Source organism: Moschus berezovskii, chromosome 12 (genome assembly GCF_049115385.1).
Source record: "Moschus berezovskii isolate FMDL1 chromosome 12, NW_MosBer_1.0, whole genome shotgun sequence".
NCBI classification, from domain to species: domain Eukaryota; kingdom Metazoa; phylum Chordata; class Mammalia; order Artiodactyla; family Moschidae; genus Moschus; species Moschus berezovskii.
Genome location: NC_142471.1, coordinates 46,788,794 through 46,807,193, shown reverse-complemented (window position 1 = coordinate 46,807,193; position 18,400 = coordinate 46,788,794). Strand labels below are relative to the sequence as shown.

Below are 18,400 nucleotides of genomic sequence, written 5' to 3'. Positions count from 1 at the left end.
TGATTAAGAACAGGCAATCGAAGAGACTGATAATAAACTTTAAGGAAAGTCTATAGAAAATATCTAAATTAGTGCAGTGAGAAAAAAAGTAAAAAGAAAAACGGAATAAAGCACTAGCAGTCTGTAGGAAATATTAAGCATTCTAATACATAGTTAGAGTATCATAAGGAGAAAAGAGAATGAGTCAGAAAAATAATTCTGGACTTCCACTTCTACACAGGATACAAAAAGCTGAAAGAACACCACTCCCATCTAAAAATAAGGAAAAGTGAGATAATCTACAAAATTATGACTTTTCTTGGAACCATTAGAGCACTGAGACTGTAAACTACAAACATATAATCTAACGACTATGATATGCCGGATGGGAGCATTCCCTTGCTTATGGTAGCACATGGCAAGATAGGACTATCTTACAAGGCAGTAAGAATAATTCAGCTAATAGTTTTTAACAAACAGTTAACAATAACAAAATACAGGTTAGGAAGAGAATACTGACTTTGAAAAGTTACAAAACACTTGCAACATCTTTTTCAGAAACCCCTCTCTGTGTCCAAGAAAAAGACTGGAGCAAAAGAAAAAAAATAAAAAGCAACCCTCAAAGGTACAGTCCTTGAGGAAGCAGACACCATTCCTGTAAGCAGATAGGGCAGGGAGTCCCTGGAGAAAAAGAACCAGGCACAGCTTTCTTGACATAAGAGAAACCATTTTAGGTCTAAGTCATTTGGGGATCTAAGCCCAGCCACAATGCTTGCCCTTGAACAGGACCCAGCAATTAACAATCTTAAGGGACGTTGGATGGCATCACCAGCTTAATGGACAAGAGTTTGAGTAAATTCTGGGAGATAGTGAAGGACAGGGAAGCCTGGCATGCTGCAGTTCATGGGGTCACAAAGAGTCATGACTTAGCAACTGAACAATACAGCAAGTGAAGGACTGCAGGAACAAAGGAAAAGCAGTCAGGAAACAATGTGCGGTGCTGTACTTAGTCGCTCACTAGTGTTCCACTCTTTGCGACCCTATGGACAGTAGCCTGCCTGGCTCCTCTGTCCGTGGGGATTCTCCAGCCAAGAATACTGGAGTGGGTTGCCATTTCCTCTTCCGGGGGTTCTTCCCAACCCAGGGATCGAACCCAGATCTTCCACATTGCAGATGGATTCTTTACCTTCTCAACCGCCAGGGAAGCCCCAAGAAACAATAGTTCAGCGATAAAGTCCTAGTTCCTCCTCAAGTTATATATGTAACAATCTGATACAGATCACAGCTGTTCAGGAACTAGGCCCCTACTCAAGTGAAGGATGGAATGATGAGGTTTCCTTTTCGAACCCTCGGCGATTTCAATCAACTACAACTTGGACTCTATCGATCTCTGCCCCAATTCTATACTGAATTCTCTGATCAAGCCCCTTCATGAATATTCCCTAACTTAAAGTTTCCCCAATTTTACCATTTGGGGAGACTGCTTTGGGAAAGAGCTCCTTACTTACTGCAGGTAATAAATCCTTCTTCTCCCGATCTTTGACTTGGTTATGTCTTTTGGCTCAACACCCACCAAGAGAAACCCAATTTTTCAGGTAACATGACTACAGGAAAAAACAGTTCCTCCCAGAACGTTTTCCCCTGTAAACAAAATTCTTAGAGGGAACAGAAAAGCCTAAGTCCTGACTCCAGAGGTGGTCTATTGCTGGGGGAAGAAAAAGAAACTCACTTGCTAAAGAGTTTGTCTCCCACAAAAAAAAAAAAAGGAGCATGAGACAGGAGGGAAAAGGGTAGGACACACATGCAAGATAAATGAAGGGGTGCAACCCTTGGGATACAGACCGGCTGGAACAAGCTAAAACTAAGGTGGCTCTGAGAACAGTCCAATCATTGACCTTTAGTTCATTACACCTTCATTGTAATAGGTGGTACAGTTGGTAATGAACCTGCCTGTCAATGCAAGAGACATAAGAGACATGGGTTTATTCGATCCCTAGGTCGGTAAGATCCCCTGGAGAAAGGAATGACAACCCACTCCGATATTCCTGCCTGGAAAATTCCACGGACAGAGGAGCCTGGTGTACTACAGGCCATGGGGTCGAAAAAGTCGGACACGACTGAACACATACAACCACAACCAGTACTAAAAATCACCCCCACTTAAGCTGAGAGTTACAAGATAGATCATAAAAGGTCAGAAGGTGGGCAGTGGCCCAGACCCTGGGAAATCCCCACCCTTCCCAGACCTAACAAGAATACTCACCACCCTCATTAGTACATGAAATTACAGAGCCCTTAAAATCCAAGACCCCCATGCCCTGGGGCAGCTCTCACTTTCTGACATGGTCTGTCACTAATAAGCAACAGTAGTCTACATATGGAAGAGGGGCATGAACATAGAGAAAAAACACTTCTGAAGCATGGTGCAAAGAAGACCTAAAGCAGAGGGCTGGAAAGGAATACTGAGAAAAATCCTCCAGAAAATCATTCTCACTCTAAACATAAGATTACAACAGAGGAATCTCAAGCCCATGATACACTAAAGGTATATTATTAGTCTGCTTGTACTTCTGAAATACCAAAGATTGGATGCTTAAACAACACAAATCTATTTTCTCACAGTTATAGAGCTACAAGGCCCAGATCAAGGCACCAGGTACCTTGGCAAGAGCTGTCTTTCAGGCCTGTGGACAGCCACCTTCTCACTGTGTCCTCATATGGTGGGGAAAGAAGAGTATACTCTCTCATGTCTATTTTTATAAGGACATTAATCCTATCAGATCAGGCCCCACCTTATGATCTTGTTTAGTTATAAGAAAAAGGAATGGCTAAAAGACAAAGGGAAAAGCCCTCAAAAATTGAACAAAAGAAAATCACAGTACCAATACCTCAGGTGAAACAAACACACCCCCTTCCTAGCTTGCCCTAATTTGCATAGGGGAGGCGAGGGGAGAGGAGACAAAACTTATAAAAAGAGTGAGCCAAGACAGGTTGAAACGCCAATACTTTGGCCACCTGATGCAAAGAACCGACTCATTGGAAAAGATCCTGATGCTGGGAAAGATTGAAGGCAGAAGCAGAAGGCAGAGAGGATGAGATGATTGGATGTCATCACCAACTCAATGGACATGAGTTTGAACAAGCTCTGGGAGCTGGTGATGGACAGGGAAGCCTGGAGTGCTGCAGTCTATAGGGTCACAAAGAGTTGGACAGGACTGAGCAACTGAACTACCTGAAGATGGGTTGAGGCCTCTCATCATTAATCTTAAAGGCCCTGTCTCCAAATACAATCATATTGGGAGTTAGTATTTCAACATATTAATTTTGGAGAGCACAACAGTCAATCCACAACAGAAGGTAACTACAACAACAGAATTCAAACTTGGCTCTACTCCTGACTAGACTGGTTCAATCACCAACATTAACAGCCTAGCAGAAGAGGTATATTCATTTCAGGCATAAATGCTATTTGCCTCAGTTACTTCAGTCCTACATATGATATCCAGATTTTAATTAAAAAATCACAAGTCATAAAAAACAAAGGGAAAAAACACTGCCAAGAGATAATGCAACATACAGAACAGTTTCAGAGATTACACTGATGTTATAACTATCAAACTTAAATAACCATAATTAATCTATTAAAAACTGTAACAGGAAAGGTAAGACATGCATGAAAAGATGCGGAATTTCAGCACAGACAAATTTTGAGTTAAATGGAATGTAAGAAATAAAAAACATGATAAGAGAGATTAAAAACTGCTTTCTATTGGTTTACCAGTAGACATAAAACAACAGAGGAAGAAATCAGTAAATGTGGGGACAAGGAATCCACAGGGACAGAGGAGCCTGGCAGGCCACAGTCCACAGAGTCACAAAGAGTTAGACATGACTGAAATGACTTAGCACATATACATGCATGCAACAGAAATTACCCAAATTGAAACACAAAAAGAGAAAAAAAATAACTGCATGTTAAAATTTCTATCTGCAGATGGAAGAGTCTAGGTAATTTTTAACTTTTTTTTTTGGTAACTTTTCCCAGAAATTTCTATAATAAACATATTTTGCTTTCATTAATAGAAAACATACTTGACACAGGAAAACATATACGCTAAATAATTACATACTCTGTATAATCTCAATTATGTAACCAAGTTATAAAAAAGACTTTTTTTTAATGACCAAAATGACAATGTCTAAAATGTTCTAAAACTAATATAAACAAACTACAGAGCCAGGAAACCCAGAGAATCATAAATACTATGGGGAAAAAAAAAAACTTCTAGATATTTTAATACAAAATTTAAATACAAAAATAAAAATGGTTAAAAGGATGGGGTTTAAAAAAAGATATACTACTCATAAGAAAGTTGATATATTATTATTCTTATATATCAAACTATGCTAATGTCATATAGACTTCAAGAAAAGAAATATTGAATGTAAAGGACATGCCATAATGATTAGAAGGTCAATTCATTAAGACACAATGGTAGCAAAGTTTCAAAATATATGAAACAAACTGAAAAGATAGACTCACAATTACTATCTCAATAATTCATAAAAAAAAAGTATTCAGAACATTAGTAATGATATATAAAACTTGAACAACAGTATCAAACAACTCGACTACACTGACACTTATAGAATACTACATCCAACAGAATATATATATTTTTTCACGTATAAATGGAACTTTTACCAAAACTGACCATCTGCTGGACTACAGAAAATAAATCACACAGAGAATATTCTCTGACCACAATGAAAGTAATGATAAGACATCTGGGAAAATACCAAATAGAAAGTAAACATACTTCTAACTAATCCATGGATCAAAATTCACAAGGGAAATTAGGAAATATTTTAACTAGGTGATAATGAAACCAACATATCAGAATTGTGGAATGCACCTAAAAGTACCACTTAGTGCTTAGAGAAAAATGCATAGTTTTAAATGCTTATATTGCAAAAGAAAGAAGGTTCCAACTTAAGATGCAGGGAAAAAGATATTAAAGTAAGACAGGAGCAAAAAAAAAAAATCAGTGCAATAAAAATGGACAACAGAAAAGAATCAGTGAAACTAAAAGGTTCTCTGAGATCAATAAAACTGATAAACCTCTAGCTAGACAGATCAAGAAAAACAGATAATCATTATTAGAAATAAATGAAAGATGAGATGTCACTACAGATGCTACAAACATTAAAAGCATAAAAGAATTTTGAACTTCACACTAATAAATTCAACAACTTAGACAGGGGTTTCCCCGGTGGCTCAGTGGTAAAGAGCTCACCTGTCAATGCAGGAGCAAAGGTTCGATCACTGGTCCAGGAAGATCCCACATGACACAGAGCAACTAAACCCGTGTGCCACAATTACTGAGCTTGTACTCCAGAGCCCAGGAATCACAACTTCTGGGCCCACATGCTGCAACCACTGAAGCCCATGCACCTAGAGCCCATCCTCCGCAACAAAAGAAGCCACCACAGTAAGAAGCCCACACAGCACAACAAACAGTAGTCCCAGCTCACTCCAACTAGAGAAAAGCCAATGCAGCAATGAAGAACCAGCACAGCCAAAAATAAATAAAAATTATTAAAAAAAAAAAAAACTTAAAGTGGACAAACACCTTTAGACAGAGAATAGAAAATTTAAGCTGTCCTATGTATACCAATACTGTGGCCACCTAATGCAAAGAACTGACTCATTTGAAAAGACCCTGATGCTGGGAAAGACTGAAGGTGGGAGGAGTATTAGACGACAGAGGATGAGATGGTTGGATGGCATCACCAACTCAATGGATATTCCAGAGGTTGGTGATGGACAGGGAGTCCTGGTGTGCTGCAGTCCATGGGGTCACAAAGAGTCGGACACAACTGAGTGACTGAACTGAACTGATGTATACCAAGGACTTCCTGCATAGCTCAGTTGGTAAAGAATCTGCCTGCAATGCAGGAGACCTGGGTTCAATTCCTGGGTCAGGAAGTTCCCCTGGAGAGGGAAAAGGCAACCCATTCCAGTATTCTTGCCTGGAGAACCCCATGGACAGAGGAGCCTGTCAGACTACGGATCATGGATTTGCAAGAGTTGGACTTAGCACTAACTTTTTATGTATATCAAAAACATTGATTTCATATTTTTAAATATACAATTGAAGCCAAAATGTGCTCAATAGTAAATTCTATCCAACATTTACAGAAAAAGATACCAGTTTTACCAAGAAAAGTAGGGAACATTTCTCTGCTCACTTTATGAAGCCAGCATATTCATTTATAAAAACCTCAACAAAGACTTAAAACTACAGGCAATTATCTCAAATTAATACAGTCACAGAAATCTTTAATAAAAACACTAAGAAACCAAATCCAAACATGCCAACAAATTTGAAAAACTCAGCAGTGGCCACTGAACTGGAAAAGGTCAGTCTTCATTCTAATCCCAAAGAAGGGCAATGCCAAAGAATGTTCAAACTACCCCACAATTGCATTCATTTCACATGCTAGCAAGGTTATTATACTCAAAATCCTCCAAGATAGACTTCAACAGTACATGAGCCGAGAACTTCCAGATGTACAAGCTTGATTTAGAAAAGGCAGAGGAACCAGACAGAGATCAAATTGCCAACATCCGCTGGATCACAAAAAGAGCAAGAGAATTCCAGAAAAAAAATCTGCTTCATTGACTATGCTAAAGTCTTTGTGTGGATCACAACAAACTGTAGACAATTCTTAAAGAGATGGGAATACCAGACCACCTTACCTGCCTCCTGAGAAATCTATATGCAAGGTCAAGAAGCAAACAGTTAGAACCAACCAGGGAGAAGGCAATGGCAAGCCACTCCAGTACTCTTGCCTAGAAAATCCCATGGATGGAGGAGCCTGGTAGGCTGCAGTCGCTAAGGGTCGGACACGACTGAGCGACTTCACTTTCACTTTTCACTTTCACACATCGGAGAAGGAAATGGCAACCCACTCCAGTGTTCTTGCCTGGAGAATCCCAGGGACGGGGGACGCTGGTGGGCTTCAGTCTATGGGGTCACACAGAGTCGGACACGACTGAAGTGACACAGCAGGAGCAGCAGCATGGACAACACACTGGTTTAAAATTGGGAAAGGAGTGCATCACGGCTGTATATTGTCACCCTGTTTATTTAACTTATATGCAGAGTACATCAAGTGAAATGTCAGGCTGGATGAATCACAAGCTGGAATCAAGATTGCTGGGAAAAATATCAATAACGTCAGATATGCAGATAATACCATTTTAATGGCAGAAAACGAAGAGGAACTACAGAGCCTCCTGATGTAGGTGAAAGAGAGTGAAAAAGCTGGCTTGAAACTTAACATTCAAAAAACTAAGACCATGGCATCTGCTCTCATCACTTCGTGGCTTATAGATGGGAAAACAATGGAAACAGTGACAGACTTTATTTTCTTGGGCTCCAAAATCACTGTGGACTGCAGCCATGAAATTAAAAGATGCTTGCTTCTTGGAAGAAAAACTATAACAAACCTAGACAGCATATTAAAATGCAAAGACATTACTTTGTTGACAAAGGTCCCTAGAGTCAAAGATATGGTTTTTCCAGTAGTCACATACATACGTCAGAGTTGGACCATAAAAGAGGGCTGAGTGCTGAAGAATTGATGCTTTTAAACTGTGGTGTTGGAGAAGACTCTGAGAGTCCCTTGGACTGCAAGGAGATCAAATCAGTCAATCCTAAAGGAAATCAATCATAAATATTCTTTGGAAGGACTGATGCTGAAGGTGAAGTTCCAATACTTTGGCCACCTGATACTTCCAAAGAGCTGACTCATTGGAAAAGACCCTGATGCTGGGAAAGACAGAAGGCGGGAGGAGAAGGGCATGACAGAGGACGAGATCCTTGGATGGCATCACCAACTCAATGAATATGAGTTTGAGCAAGCTCTGGGAGATGGTGATGGACAAGGAAGCCTGGCATGCTGTAGTCCTTGGGGTAGCAAAGAGTCAGAAATGACTGAGCAACTGAATAACAACAATTTATCACAACTATGTGGACCTTAATCCAGGAACGCATAGTTGATTTAAATATTCCAAGATGAGTAAACATATTGATGTTTGGGAAGACAGTTTTCTGAGAAAAAAGGAAGATATGAATATAGAACAGGGAGAAAAAAGAACCCTGTGATATTAGATTTTAATTAGATATATGAATATTAATTTAATTTTTACCAATAAGAAATTATTTCTTAATTCATTCTGCTGAAAGGACCAACAATCAAGGAGCAATGAGTATACCTGTTGCCCAGATGCTGGTTTTTAAATACCATTTATCCCCAAAGGATGTACCTTTCCCTCTCTTCCTTGCTTTTTGGTTCTCTTCATTCTTCCGCTATTCATACAGCCTCCTCAGATAACCACTTCACCTTCTTGCTTTTCTTTTTCTTTGGGATGGTTTTGTTCGCCTCCTCCTACACAATATTACAGACCTCTGTCCACAGTTCTTCAGGCACACTGCTATCTAGATCTAGTCCCTTGAATCTATTCATTACCTCTACTGTGAATTCATACAGGATTTGATTTAAATTATACCTGGCTGGCCTCGTGTTCTTCCTGGTTTTCTTTAGTTTAAGCCTGACTTTTGCTATGAAAAGCTCATCATCTTAGCCACAGTCAGCTCTAGGTCTTGCTTTTGCTGACTGTATATACAGCTTCTCTATCTTCGGCTACAAAGAATGTAATCAATTTGATTTTGGTATTGACCATTTGGTGATGTCCATGTGTAAAGTATTCTCTTATATTGGTGAAAAAGAGTAGAGAGCTGGCTTAAGACTAAATACTAAAAAAACTAAGATCATGGAATGGCCCCATTACTGCATGGGAAACAGAAGGGGGAAAGGTGGAAGTAGTGACAGATTTCCTCTTTTTGGGCTCTAAAATCACTGTGGACAGTGACTACAGGCCATGAAATCAGAGGACAATTGCTTCCTGGCAGGAAAGCGATGACAAACCAAGACCGTGTGTTGAAAATCAGAGACATTGCTCTGCCATGATGCTGAAGCTCCAGTATTTTGGTCACCTGACGTGAACAGATGACTCACTGAAAAAGTCCCTGATGCTGGAAAAGATCGAGGGCAAAAGGAGAAGAGGGCATCAGAGGATGAGATGGCTGGACGGCATTACTGATGCAATAAACATGAATCCAACTGGACAAACTCCAGAAGACGGTGAGGGACAGGGAGGCCTGGCATGCTGCAGTCCATGGGGTTGTAAAGAGTCAGACATGACTGGGCAACTGAACAACAACAACCCCCAAATGAACTAGGTTCTTGAGAAAACAGTGTCTTATTCTAAGGCTGGGACCCGAAAGGTATAAGATGAACATGGGACATCTTTTCATTCCACAAAGTGAGAAAATGCTTTAAAATATGGGAACATTAAAAAAACACAGGAGCCAGCTTGAAGAAGCTCCCACTGCCAAAATCTGGGACAATTGAACATCAAAATTAAGCAGTAACAATAAAGGCTAAGATCCATCCGTTGAAGTTTGAAAAACCCAGCAGTCCATTCTACTCATTAGAAAGAGAAGGAAAATCTATATTCCTTAAAGAATGCCAACTAACAAATGTAACAGGAATTAAGAGATTAGAACATCATTTTCCAGCTAACATGGTAATAAGTTGAGTTGGTCAAATATCATTAACAAGTGCTTGTAATATTTGGTGAAAATGCCAATGATATGCAGGATGTTTAACAGTCTCAAAATATTCCTCTCAAATTATTTACCTACAATAAGAAAAATTAAACTTAACAGTGGAAAAATCTGGCAGACATCATTTAATCAGCTGATCAAAGTTATATCACCAGTAATGCAATTGACATCCTGTGCTGTTATGCTTCAAGAAAACAACATAATTCATTTGGTAGTCTTATTAAAAATGCATTCATCTGATTCTAATCATAAGAAAATAATTAGAGAATCTTGAAGAATATTCTAAAAGTCATATGCCTATAGTCTTCAAACATTTCACAGTTAAAAAAGATAAAGAAAAAATTTTAAGAACTGCTCCATATGACAGGCAACTAGAGGGTGATAACAACTAAATGCAATGTATATAACCTTAGATGGGGGAAACTGCTATAAAGAAATATTATAGGAATAGTGGCAAAAGCCAAATGATAAATATTTTGGATTTGATAATTTTACCATGGTTAGATAAGAAAATGTTCTCATTTTTAGGAGACAGACAAGAGGTCATGATGCCTGCAACTTGGTTTTAAATGGTTCCACAAAATCATTATCATACATGATAAAGCAATTGTGGCAGAATATTAATAGGCAAATCCAGATGAATGGCAATATATATTAGTCTGTTGTTCTATATTTGCAACTTTTAAGTTTGAAATTTCCCAACACAGAAATTTTTTAAATTCCTTAAAATGGAAGTATGATATACAGTAGCATCAATTATTTAGGTAAAATCTAATGTAAGACTTTTACATTGAATGTAAATGGCCAGAAATAGTCAAGACAATCAAAAGTGAGATGTTTATTCTACCATACATCAAGATTTATCATACAGCAGCTTAAATTAAGACAGTGAGGTATTACTGCTAGGATAAACAAACCAGTAAAACAAGTCCAATATGAAACTGAAAGAACTGAGGTATATATGCACAATGGAGTACTAATAAGCTGTAAAAAGGCAATAAGGAAGCACTCTATGAACTGCTAATACTGATTTCTAGGAAATACTGCTAAATTTAAAAAACAAAGTACAAAAGAGTATATACAGCATACTACTTTTTGTCGGAAGAAAGGAAAAGAAGAAAAGAGAGATCTGCTTAATTCTGCAACAAGAAATTCAGAAAAGATAAATCAGAAACAATGAAACTGGTTACTGACAAGGGATGCTGAGAAATGGGATGGGGTGATACAGAAAAGAGTGACACTTCTGACACAGCTTTTTTGTAAAGTTTTGCTTTTGGAAGCATATTAATTTTATAAGCATTCAAAAACTGATCACTGAAGGAAGTGAAATGAATTTAAACAGAAACAATCATATTTCAAATGAATAATATTACCATTGAGAAGAGGGAAGTAAAAATAACCACACCAAAAAAACAATCCTAATCCAAATAGCTTTTGAAAAGTTTCCAACCACATATCCTCAGTGAAAGGGAATCTAATCTTGAATTCTTTATTCTAGGTTTGGTTTCTACAGTACTGTAAGTATAGAAATTCTGAAGACCATAGGATTAAAAAAAATTTAATATTGCTGGAAGCCAGGTTCTCACTGAGGTAAATGGAAAATACAAATTTAGAAGCAGGAAAAAGAAAAGAACTCCATGGAATTGGAATGAAACTAGAAGTATCAGTATGCAATTATGATTTCTAAAATATTTATACACACTTTTTAGCAATGTCTATTGAAAAGACCTGGAAGTAATGACATCCCAGTAGTAACAAGCAAACCTGCACCCAGATCTTGGTTTCTAAAAACCATTTCCCACTAATAATGAACCAGGGCTCCTTGGAGAAATGGCAGGTTCCAGAGCTGTGGGGACTTCCCTGGTAGCCCACTGGTTAAGACTCCATGCTTCCAATGCAGACCTTCAAGCCCTGGTTTGGCAAACTTAGACCCCACAGGTCATGTGGTGTGCCCCCCCAAAAAAAAAATTATTGAACAAAAAAAAATAGCTTGACAGAAAGGAAGGAAGTGCTCCAAATTGGCCAAATCTGGGACAATTTGAACAGCAAAATAAACAAGTTCTATAATAGATTGCGACACTATAAAATAAAAATCCATGACTCCAAATTGATCATAAAAAAGAACACACATACATAGGAATAACAGAGAGCTATTTCTTGTTTTTTCTTTTCTTACAAAGTCAACTATGCTTCAATAAATAAAATATCAACTATATTCCCTATGTTGTATATTACATCACTGTAACTAATTTTATATCTCCCAGTTTGTACCTCTTAATCCCCTTCACCTATTTCACTCCTCCCCAGTGCCCACCCCCTCTAATAATCATTAGTATGCTCTCTCTATCTGTGAGTGTAGGAGCTCCCCCCCACCCCCCGCACTCTCCTGGAGCTATTTCTTAGAATCAGTGCTCAGTCACTCAGTAGTGTCTGACTCTTTGCAACCTCACTGATTACAGAATGCTGACTGTTAAAATAGAGTGGTAGAATGAAAAAAGAAAATCACAATTTTTCAACTATCAGAGTAAAGGTTGCTTTAGGCAGAATCATCATTAGATGTCTAATCTAGTTGTAAAGTATGAGGATCCCAATATTTGCATGAACTTATAAGTATCTCTCCACAGACGGCTTAGTAACACAGGGAGAAAATATTAACTATATACTAGAGAAGCCAGACCACACTTGGACCAGATGATCAAGTTAACATCACTAATAATGGGCAGATGGACAGTATGGACCTCTAGATGTGATACTCTAAAAAGGATATCTTATATATCACTTGTGTAACATTCCAGTCAGAAAAGTAACACCTGAATCTCATCGTAAGAACCCATCATAAATCCAAATTAAATAATACTTTATTAAGTAACTAGCCTGTACTCTTCAAAGTCTTATTTTTAAAAAGGCTGAGAAACTGTTACAAATTATAGAATTCCAAGAGACAAGAGAACTAAATGCAATAAATGATTCTAGACTAGACCCTATCCTGAAAAAACCAAATATAAGACATTATTGGAACAGTGGACAAAGTTAGAATATGGACTATAGATGAAAGTACTGTATTATTACCAAAACACAAGTTAGTGTGCCCAACACACAGTGAGGCCAAACGATACCAAAACAAGCTTGGAAAAGAGAAAGGTTTACTTCAGGGCCATGCAAGGAGATCAGTGGTTCATGCCTTAAAAAACCCCAAACTTCCCAAGAGCTATCAGCAAAGCACTGTTAAAGGAAAGGTGAGTGAGGGGTGTGGTTAGTTGTTCCATGGTCAGATCCTTTGTTCTTGAGGTCAGGTCATGGTCAGGTAACGATGTTCCCTTATACCTCCACCAAACAAATTATGTGTTAATGTGTTATTCTCTATTCTGACAAGAAAGAACCAGATCCCAAGGCACAACTTTCACCCTTTGAGATCCAGGTCCTGGTTAAGAGGAGGCAGATCTCAGTTGGTGGCTCCCTCAAGGCCAGGTCCCCAGACCCTGCCCAACTGTCGTCAGTGCTGGACAATAGTGCCCTGGACCCACCTGACCCTCAGGCTCCTCAGGCCACCCAAAGGACAGGGGACAGCGCCCACAGATTGAGCCCCATGCAAACCACCACTGTCATTAGTTGGCACAGGCAGGGGTAGAGGAGAGGTTCACTGCGGTCCCCAGGCCTGGGCCAGGCCAGGGTGGCCCTGGCCAGGGCTCTGGAGCTCTGCAGAACACAGCCCCCAGTCTGTTCCCTGGGCCCCCCAGATCATCCAGCGGCTCAAGGCTGGGTGAGCTGGAGGGCTCCCCCAGGCAAAGGCTGGGGTCTGACTCTTACCTCACTCTCCACCTGACGTCCACCACGCCCCCAACTGTTGGTACCCTCAAGGGTAGTTCACCAACAGCTGGTTGCTCGTGGGAGGGGACCACTACAGCACCGACCAATGGCAAAGCAGGACCACTACCTGTTTGGGGTGGGAGTGTCTGGTGAGGTGGTAATGAAGCTCAGCGACAGTCAGGGGCTAACAGCTGTGCTCCACAGCTCTGTCACCATATCAAACTGTTAAATTCTCCATATTTGATAAACGTGCTGTGGTTACAGAAACACACACTAAAGTACATTCTTAAGATTTACATAGTGAAGTATTACTGTGTAAAAAAAGGCGCATGATGGTATGCAACCAACTCTCAAATAGTTAAGAAAAACTGTTGTTCAGTCGCTAAGTCATATCTGACTCTTTCGTGACCCCATGGACTGTAATCCACCAGGCTCCTCTGTCCGTGGGATTTCAGAGACAATAATTCTGCCATATGTTGTCATTTCCTTCTCCAAGGGATCTTCCCAAACCAGGAATTAAATCCACATCTCCTGCATTGGCAGGTGGATTCTTTACCACAGAGCCACCAGGGAAGAACAAGAAAAAAATAAGTATGTATATACAGAGAGATAAATTCAGAAAAATGTTAAATTCCCTATATTGTTCTTGTAACTTTTCTGGAAGTTTGAAATTACTTTAAGTCAATTAGTTTCAGAGAGTATCTTTAAAAAATAGACCAGGAGTAAGCCAAAATAGTTGTGGGTTTTCCCCCCAGAACAATATCAGTTTAAATCCTTCTTTTCCCTATAGACCACCTCATTTCTATATCCTAAATTGGATTAAGATACAAATACCTGATTTCAACTTGTTCAAAACCTCAAGGACGTTTGAAGGAAATTAATGGTACGTGTTAAATATCAAAACAAAAAAGGATTTTACATTTTGTCATGCTTTGGGATCTCAAATTGGTAGCAATTACATTTTTGTGAAACATACCTATAGAAAAAGTTGTATAAAACAAGACCCAGGAGTTCCCTGGCGGTAAAGATTCCAGGCCTTCACTGCTGAAGCCCAGGTTCAATCCCTGGTTGAGGGAACTGAGATCCTAGAAGGCCTGCAGCATGGCCAAAAAAAGGTTGTATAATGTGCAAGGTATACTATAATGTACAAGAATGTTTAATACATTATTTTTAACAGCAAAAAAAAAAAAAAATAGTGAAAATCCACTATCCATACAACAGTTTTTTAGATGAAGTATAAGCATGAAACTATGACATATTATATAACACAAAATGAAAGCAAGAAGTTGCAGATATATTTGTACGAAAAATTGGAAGTGTGTTAATGTATTTACATATGTGACCAGAAACAAAGGCCTGAAAGGATACACCAGAAAGTTACCAGTGTTTGTGACTGCCCTGGGAGAGGGAAAATAGGGGGAAAGGCACTGATATGTTTGAACTTTTTTTCCTGAAAGATCATATACAATTTACAACTTGAAAATGCAAATATTTTGTATTCTTAAAAATAAGACATAAACATATTTTGATGAAATGATTTCACTGAAGAACAAAAGAATATAGCTCTTGATATCAGAACTATAACATACCCTTCTTAAGCAGTTATAATGATATAACAAGATCTATTTTTGTTCAAGTACTTGGTGCTATTAGTTCTATGCTTTTAAATTTTAATTTAATAAAGCCAACAAATCCCTTTTGGAAATAGGTAAGACATTAATCCTAAATTGAAAAACCCTGCTTATTAAATGATAGTATAATTTTTTTTTAATCCACTATGTCTTTAGCAAAGTTTATTCTGAGAATTTCAGTTGATAGCCAAAGTATGGACGACAGGATGTACTTTACAACTCTAAGTGATTTATGATAGTATAGAGACATGATAAACTCAAACTTTGAATTACTGACCATCTTGTTATCCATGCTATGAATAAAGCAGATTATCAACATTCAGGTGTCCTTTCACTAATAATATTTTAAGTTAAATGTAATAATAAATAAAGCTAAGGACTCTAGCTTCTAGAATCTATACTATTCCTTTGATTAGTTCATTTGGATGACAAACTCTTTCAGTCACTGTTTGCAATGTAGCTTTAAGGTACATTTGTTATTAGTCAGGGATAACTCTGAACAGGTCCACTATTACACACTTTGATAAGCAGTGGTTACACTAACATGTTTCTGGCTTAATTTTGGATATTTTGTTCATTGTCCTTTGTACATAAGTCTACCTTAGGGGCCCTTAGGGAAACAATTATTTTTTTCATGCCTCTAGAATATTATTAGGAATATCATCGTTACAATTCATTAATATAAATCAATAGGTATGCAGTATAAATCTATTAAAAAGTATTCCATAATTACTCTCAAATTTCCATTAACAGAGGGGACATACAGGAGAATGTCTCTATTCTAAGCACCTTGATAATGTTTCCTTACTTCTAAGCTAAGCACTTGAGAACAATTATTTGTTTCCTAACCTGGGTGTCCTCATGCGAAGAGTTGACTCACTGGAAAAGACTGATTCTGGGAAGGATTGGGGGCGGGAGGAGAAGGGGACGACAGAGAATGAGATGGCTGGATGGCATCACCGACTCGATGGACATGAGTTTGAGTGAACTTTGGGAGTTGGTGATGGACAGGGAGGCCTGGCCTGCTGTGATTCGTGGGGTCGCAAAGAGTTGGTCACCACTGAGCTACTGAACTGAACTGAACCTGGGTGTATCAAAAGAACTGATAATTTTCACTCTTTCAACATTTCTGGAGTTTGAGCCTCAGGCCACAGCAGGAGGCTACAGGGATAAAAAGATTCAGTCTCTAAGCAAGTAACAATTTAACAATTTAAAGGGAAGAAGGAATACAACTGACTCATCATTAACCCCTAACTTTGAAAAAGAGAAAAGTAGATAAAAGTATTGGGAAATGTTGTTCTCTGACAATTAACATACATACATTGTCCCAAACGTTTTCAAAAATCATTGTTTGAGTGGTATTCTGCAAGCACAATGTGTGTGTGTTCACTCAGTCTTGTTCAACTCTTTGAGACCCCATGGACTGTAGCCAGCCTGCCAGGCTCCTCTGTCCATGGAATTTCCCAGGCAATACTGGAGTGAGTTGTCATTTCCTCCTCAAGGGGATCTTCCCCACCCAGTGATGGAACCCCAGTCTCCTGCAGTGGCAGGCGGATTCTTTACCACTGGGCCACCTGAGAACATGGTGGGAAAAAAGTGGTACGAGGTAGGTAGGGCCCTTGGTTTCCAGATTCTCCACACAGAACCTGTATGACCTTAGGTTTGTCACTTAACCAGCCTTGGCCTATTATCTCACCTTAAAATGTCAGTATTATCTTACTAGCCTAAACCAGAATCATCTTACCAGCACAAACCAAATCGTCCTCAGTGGTTTCCAGGTCAAAGATCCGCATTACTCACATACTCATCTGATTCCCCCAAGTAATCATGGCCTAGGAACCAGTGTGAGTAAGCTAGGTGAATTCCAGTTCCTAAACTGAACTTTTACATCACCAAGAGAATAAAAAGGCCCTGGATTGTGCTTTAAACGCTGTGACTCAAAAAATGTATTACGCAGGCTAAAGATACAGTCTTAAAAAGATGATCAAGAATGACTGTCTTGACTGTGTACCATCCTAGTACAACAGCAGGGTGTATTTTCGACCGTGAATCCGAGTTTCAGCATTACTGAAACCACGCCTCCCATAGAAATCCAGGAGCTATCAGAAAAACCTCTCCAAAGGGCGGGGGAGAGAGATAAACCAGGACAAGCTTTCCAAAAACAAAACAGAACCCAAACAAACAAACATTAAAAAACAAAACTGTTTTTTCTTCCCCTCCAGCTATGCAGCTGTACCGAAAAGAGAAGCACTTAGATTAGCATCATCTGCGTTTCATTCCTTTTCTTTTGCAATACTAGCTACCCGCCTATAATAAACAGACCTTGTGCTCAGGGGAGAATTTACTTCCCCATCCAGCAAAAAACGAAGTTCCTTATTTTCACTAACAACGAACGCCGTCTCCAGTCAATATCCACCCTCCCTAGGGAAACCAGACACTCCTCTCTCGCCACCTCCCACTGCGGGCCTGACACCCCACATCCCAGAAATCGCCCCACTTTTCCAGCCCCTGCTGCGCGGGATGCGAGACTCTGGGGGGAAGCGAAAGAGACCCAGGGTGCGGCGTGCACACCAGCACAGGCGTCCAGCCCGGTCAGTGAGCCCCCCGGTGCCTCCGCCGGCCGGGGTCTCGTGAAGGCGGAAGGGTAGAGGCGAGCCCCGCGCCACCCCCACTTACCCACTTTGTCCTTCCCGTACATGTGCCCGGCCACCTGATGCGAGAGGGGCACGCAGCCGTTGAGGAAGCGGAGCCTGCCGCCCGGCTTCGGGGTGCCCTCGGGGGCGGTCTCGCTCGCCGGTGGGGTCCGCATTTCTGGGGGGCCGGGCGCCTCAAGCCGGAGAGGGGATGGCGGCTCCGTTGCCATAACGGAGAGCTGAGGCGGCAGCAGCGGCGAGAGCAGGGGAAAAAAAATAGGGCGGAGGGAGAGGGCGCTGGAGAACCCGAGGGTCGCTCAGTCTCGGCCGCGAGGAGGCCCGGGGGTTCCTGCGGCTGGTGCCCGCTGTGGCCCGGGGAGGGGGCCCATGACGCCGCGGAGGCGCGGGCGCTCCCCTGCCCAACTCCGCGCGGGGCGGCTCTCGGCTCCCGCTTCGCTGCCGCCGCGGCTACCGATCCCGGCGCAGCCCTGGAGACAGATCCAAGCGCAAGAGCGGCGGCGGCGGCGGCGCCCCGCGCTCCCCGGGGCCTTGACGGCGACGACAGCCCCACCTCCCGCGCCCCCGCCCCCTCCCGCCGTCCTCCAGTCCCCTTAGCTGCCGCGCGCGCGTCAGCGCCGCCTGCACGGCCGCC

The 18,400-nt window shown here is 40.5% G+C and overlaps 1 protein-coding gene across 3 annotated transcripts in view; it reads right to left on the bottom strand.

Annotated features, from left to right (window-relative positions):
• The window catches only part of IPMK (inositol polyphosphate multikinase), a 56,125-nt gene extending 37,751 nt beyond the window's left edge, over positions 1–18,374 (bottom strand). For all 3 annotated transcript variants that reach the window (XM_088842111.1, XM_055425193.2, XM_055425195.2), the window contains exon 1: positions 17,792–18,374. In XM_088842111.1, coding sequence (XP_088698237.1) covers positions 17,792–17,978 — 187 coding nt within the window. In that variant the 5' untranslated portion in view covers positions 17,979–18,374. The remainder of the gene's footprint in view (positions 1–17,791) is intronic.
• Positions 18,375–18,400: the final 26 nt, after the last annotated feature.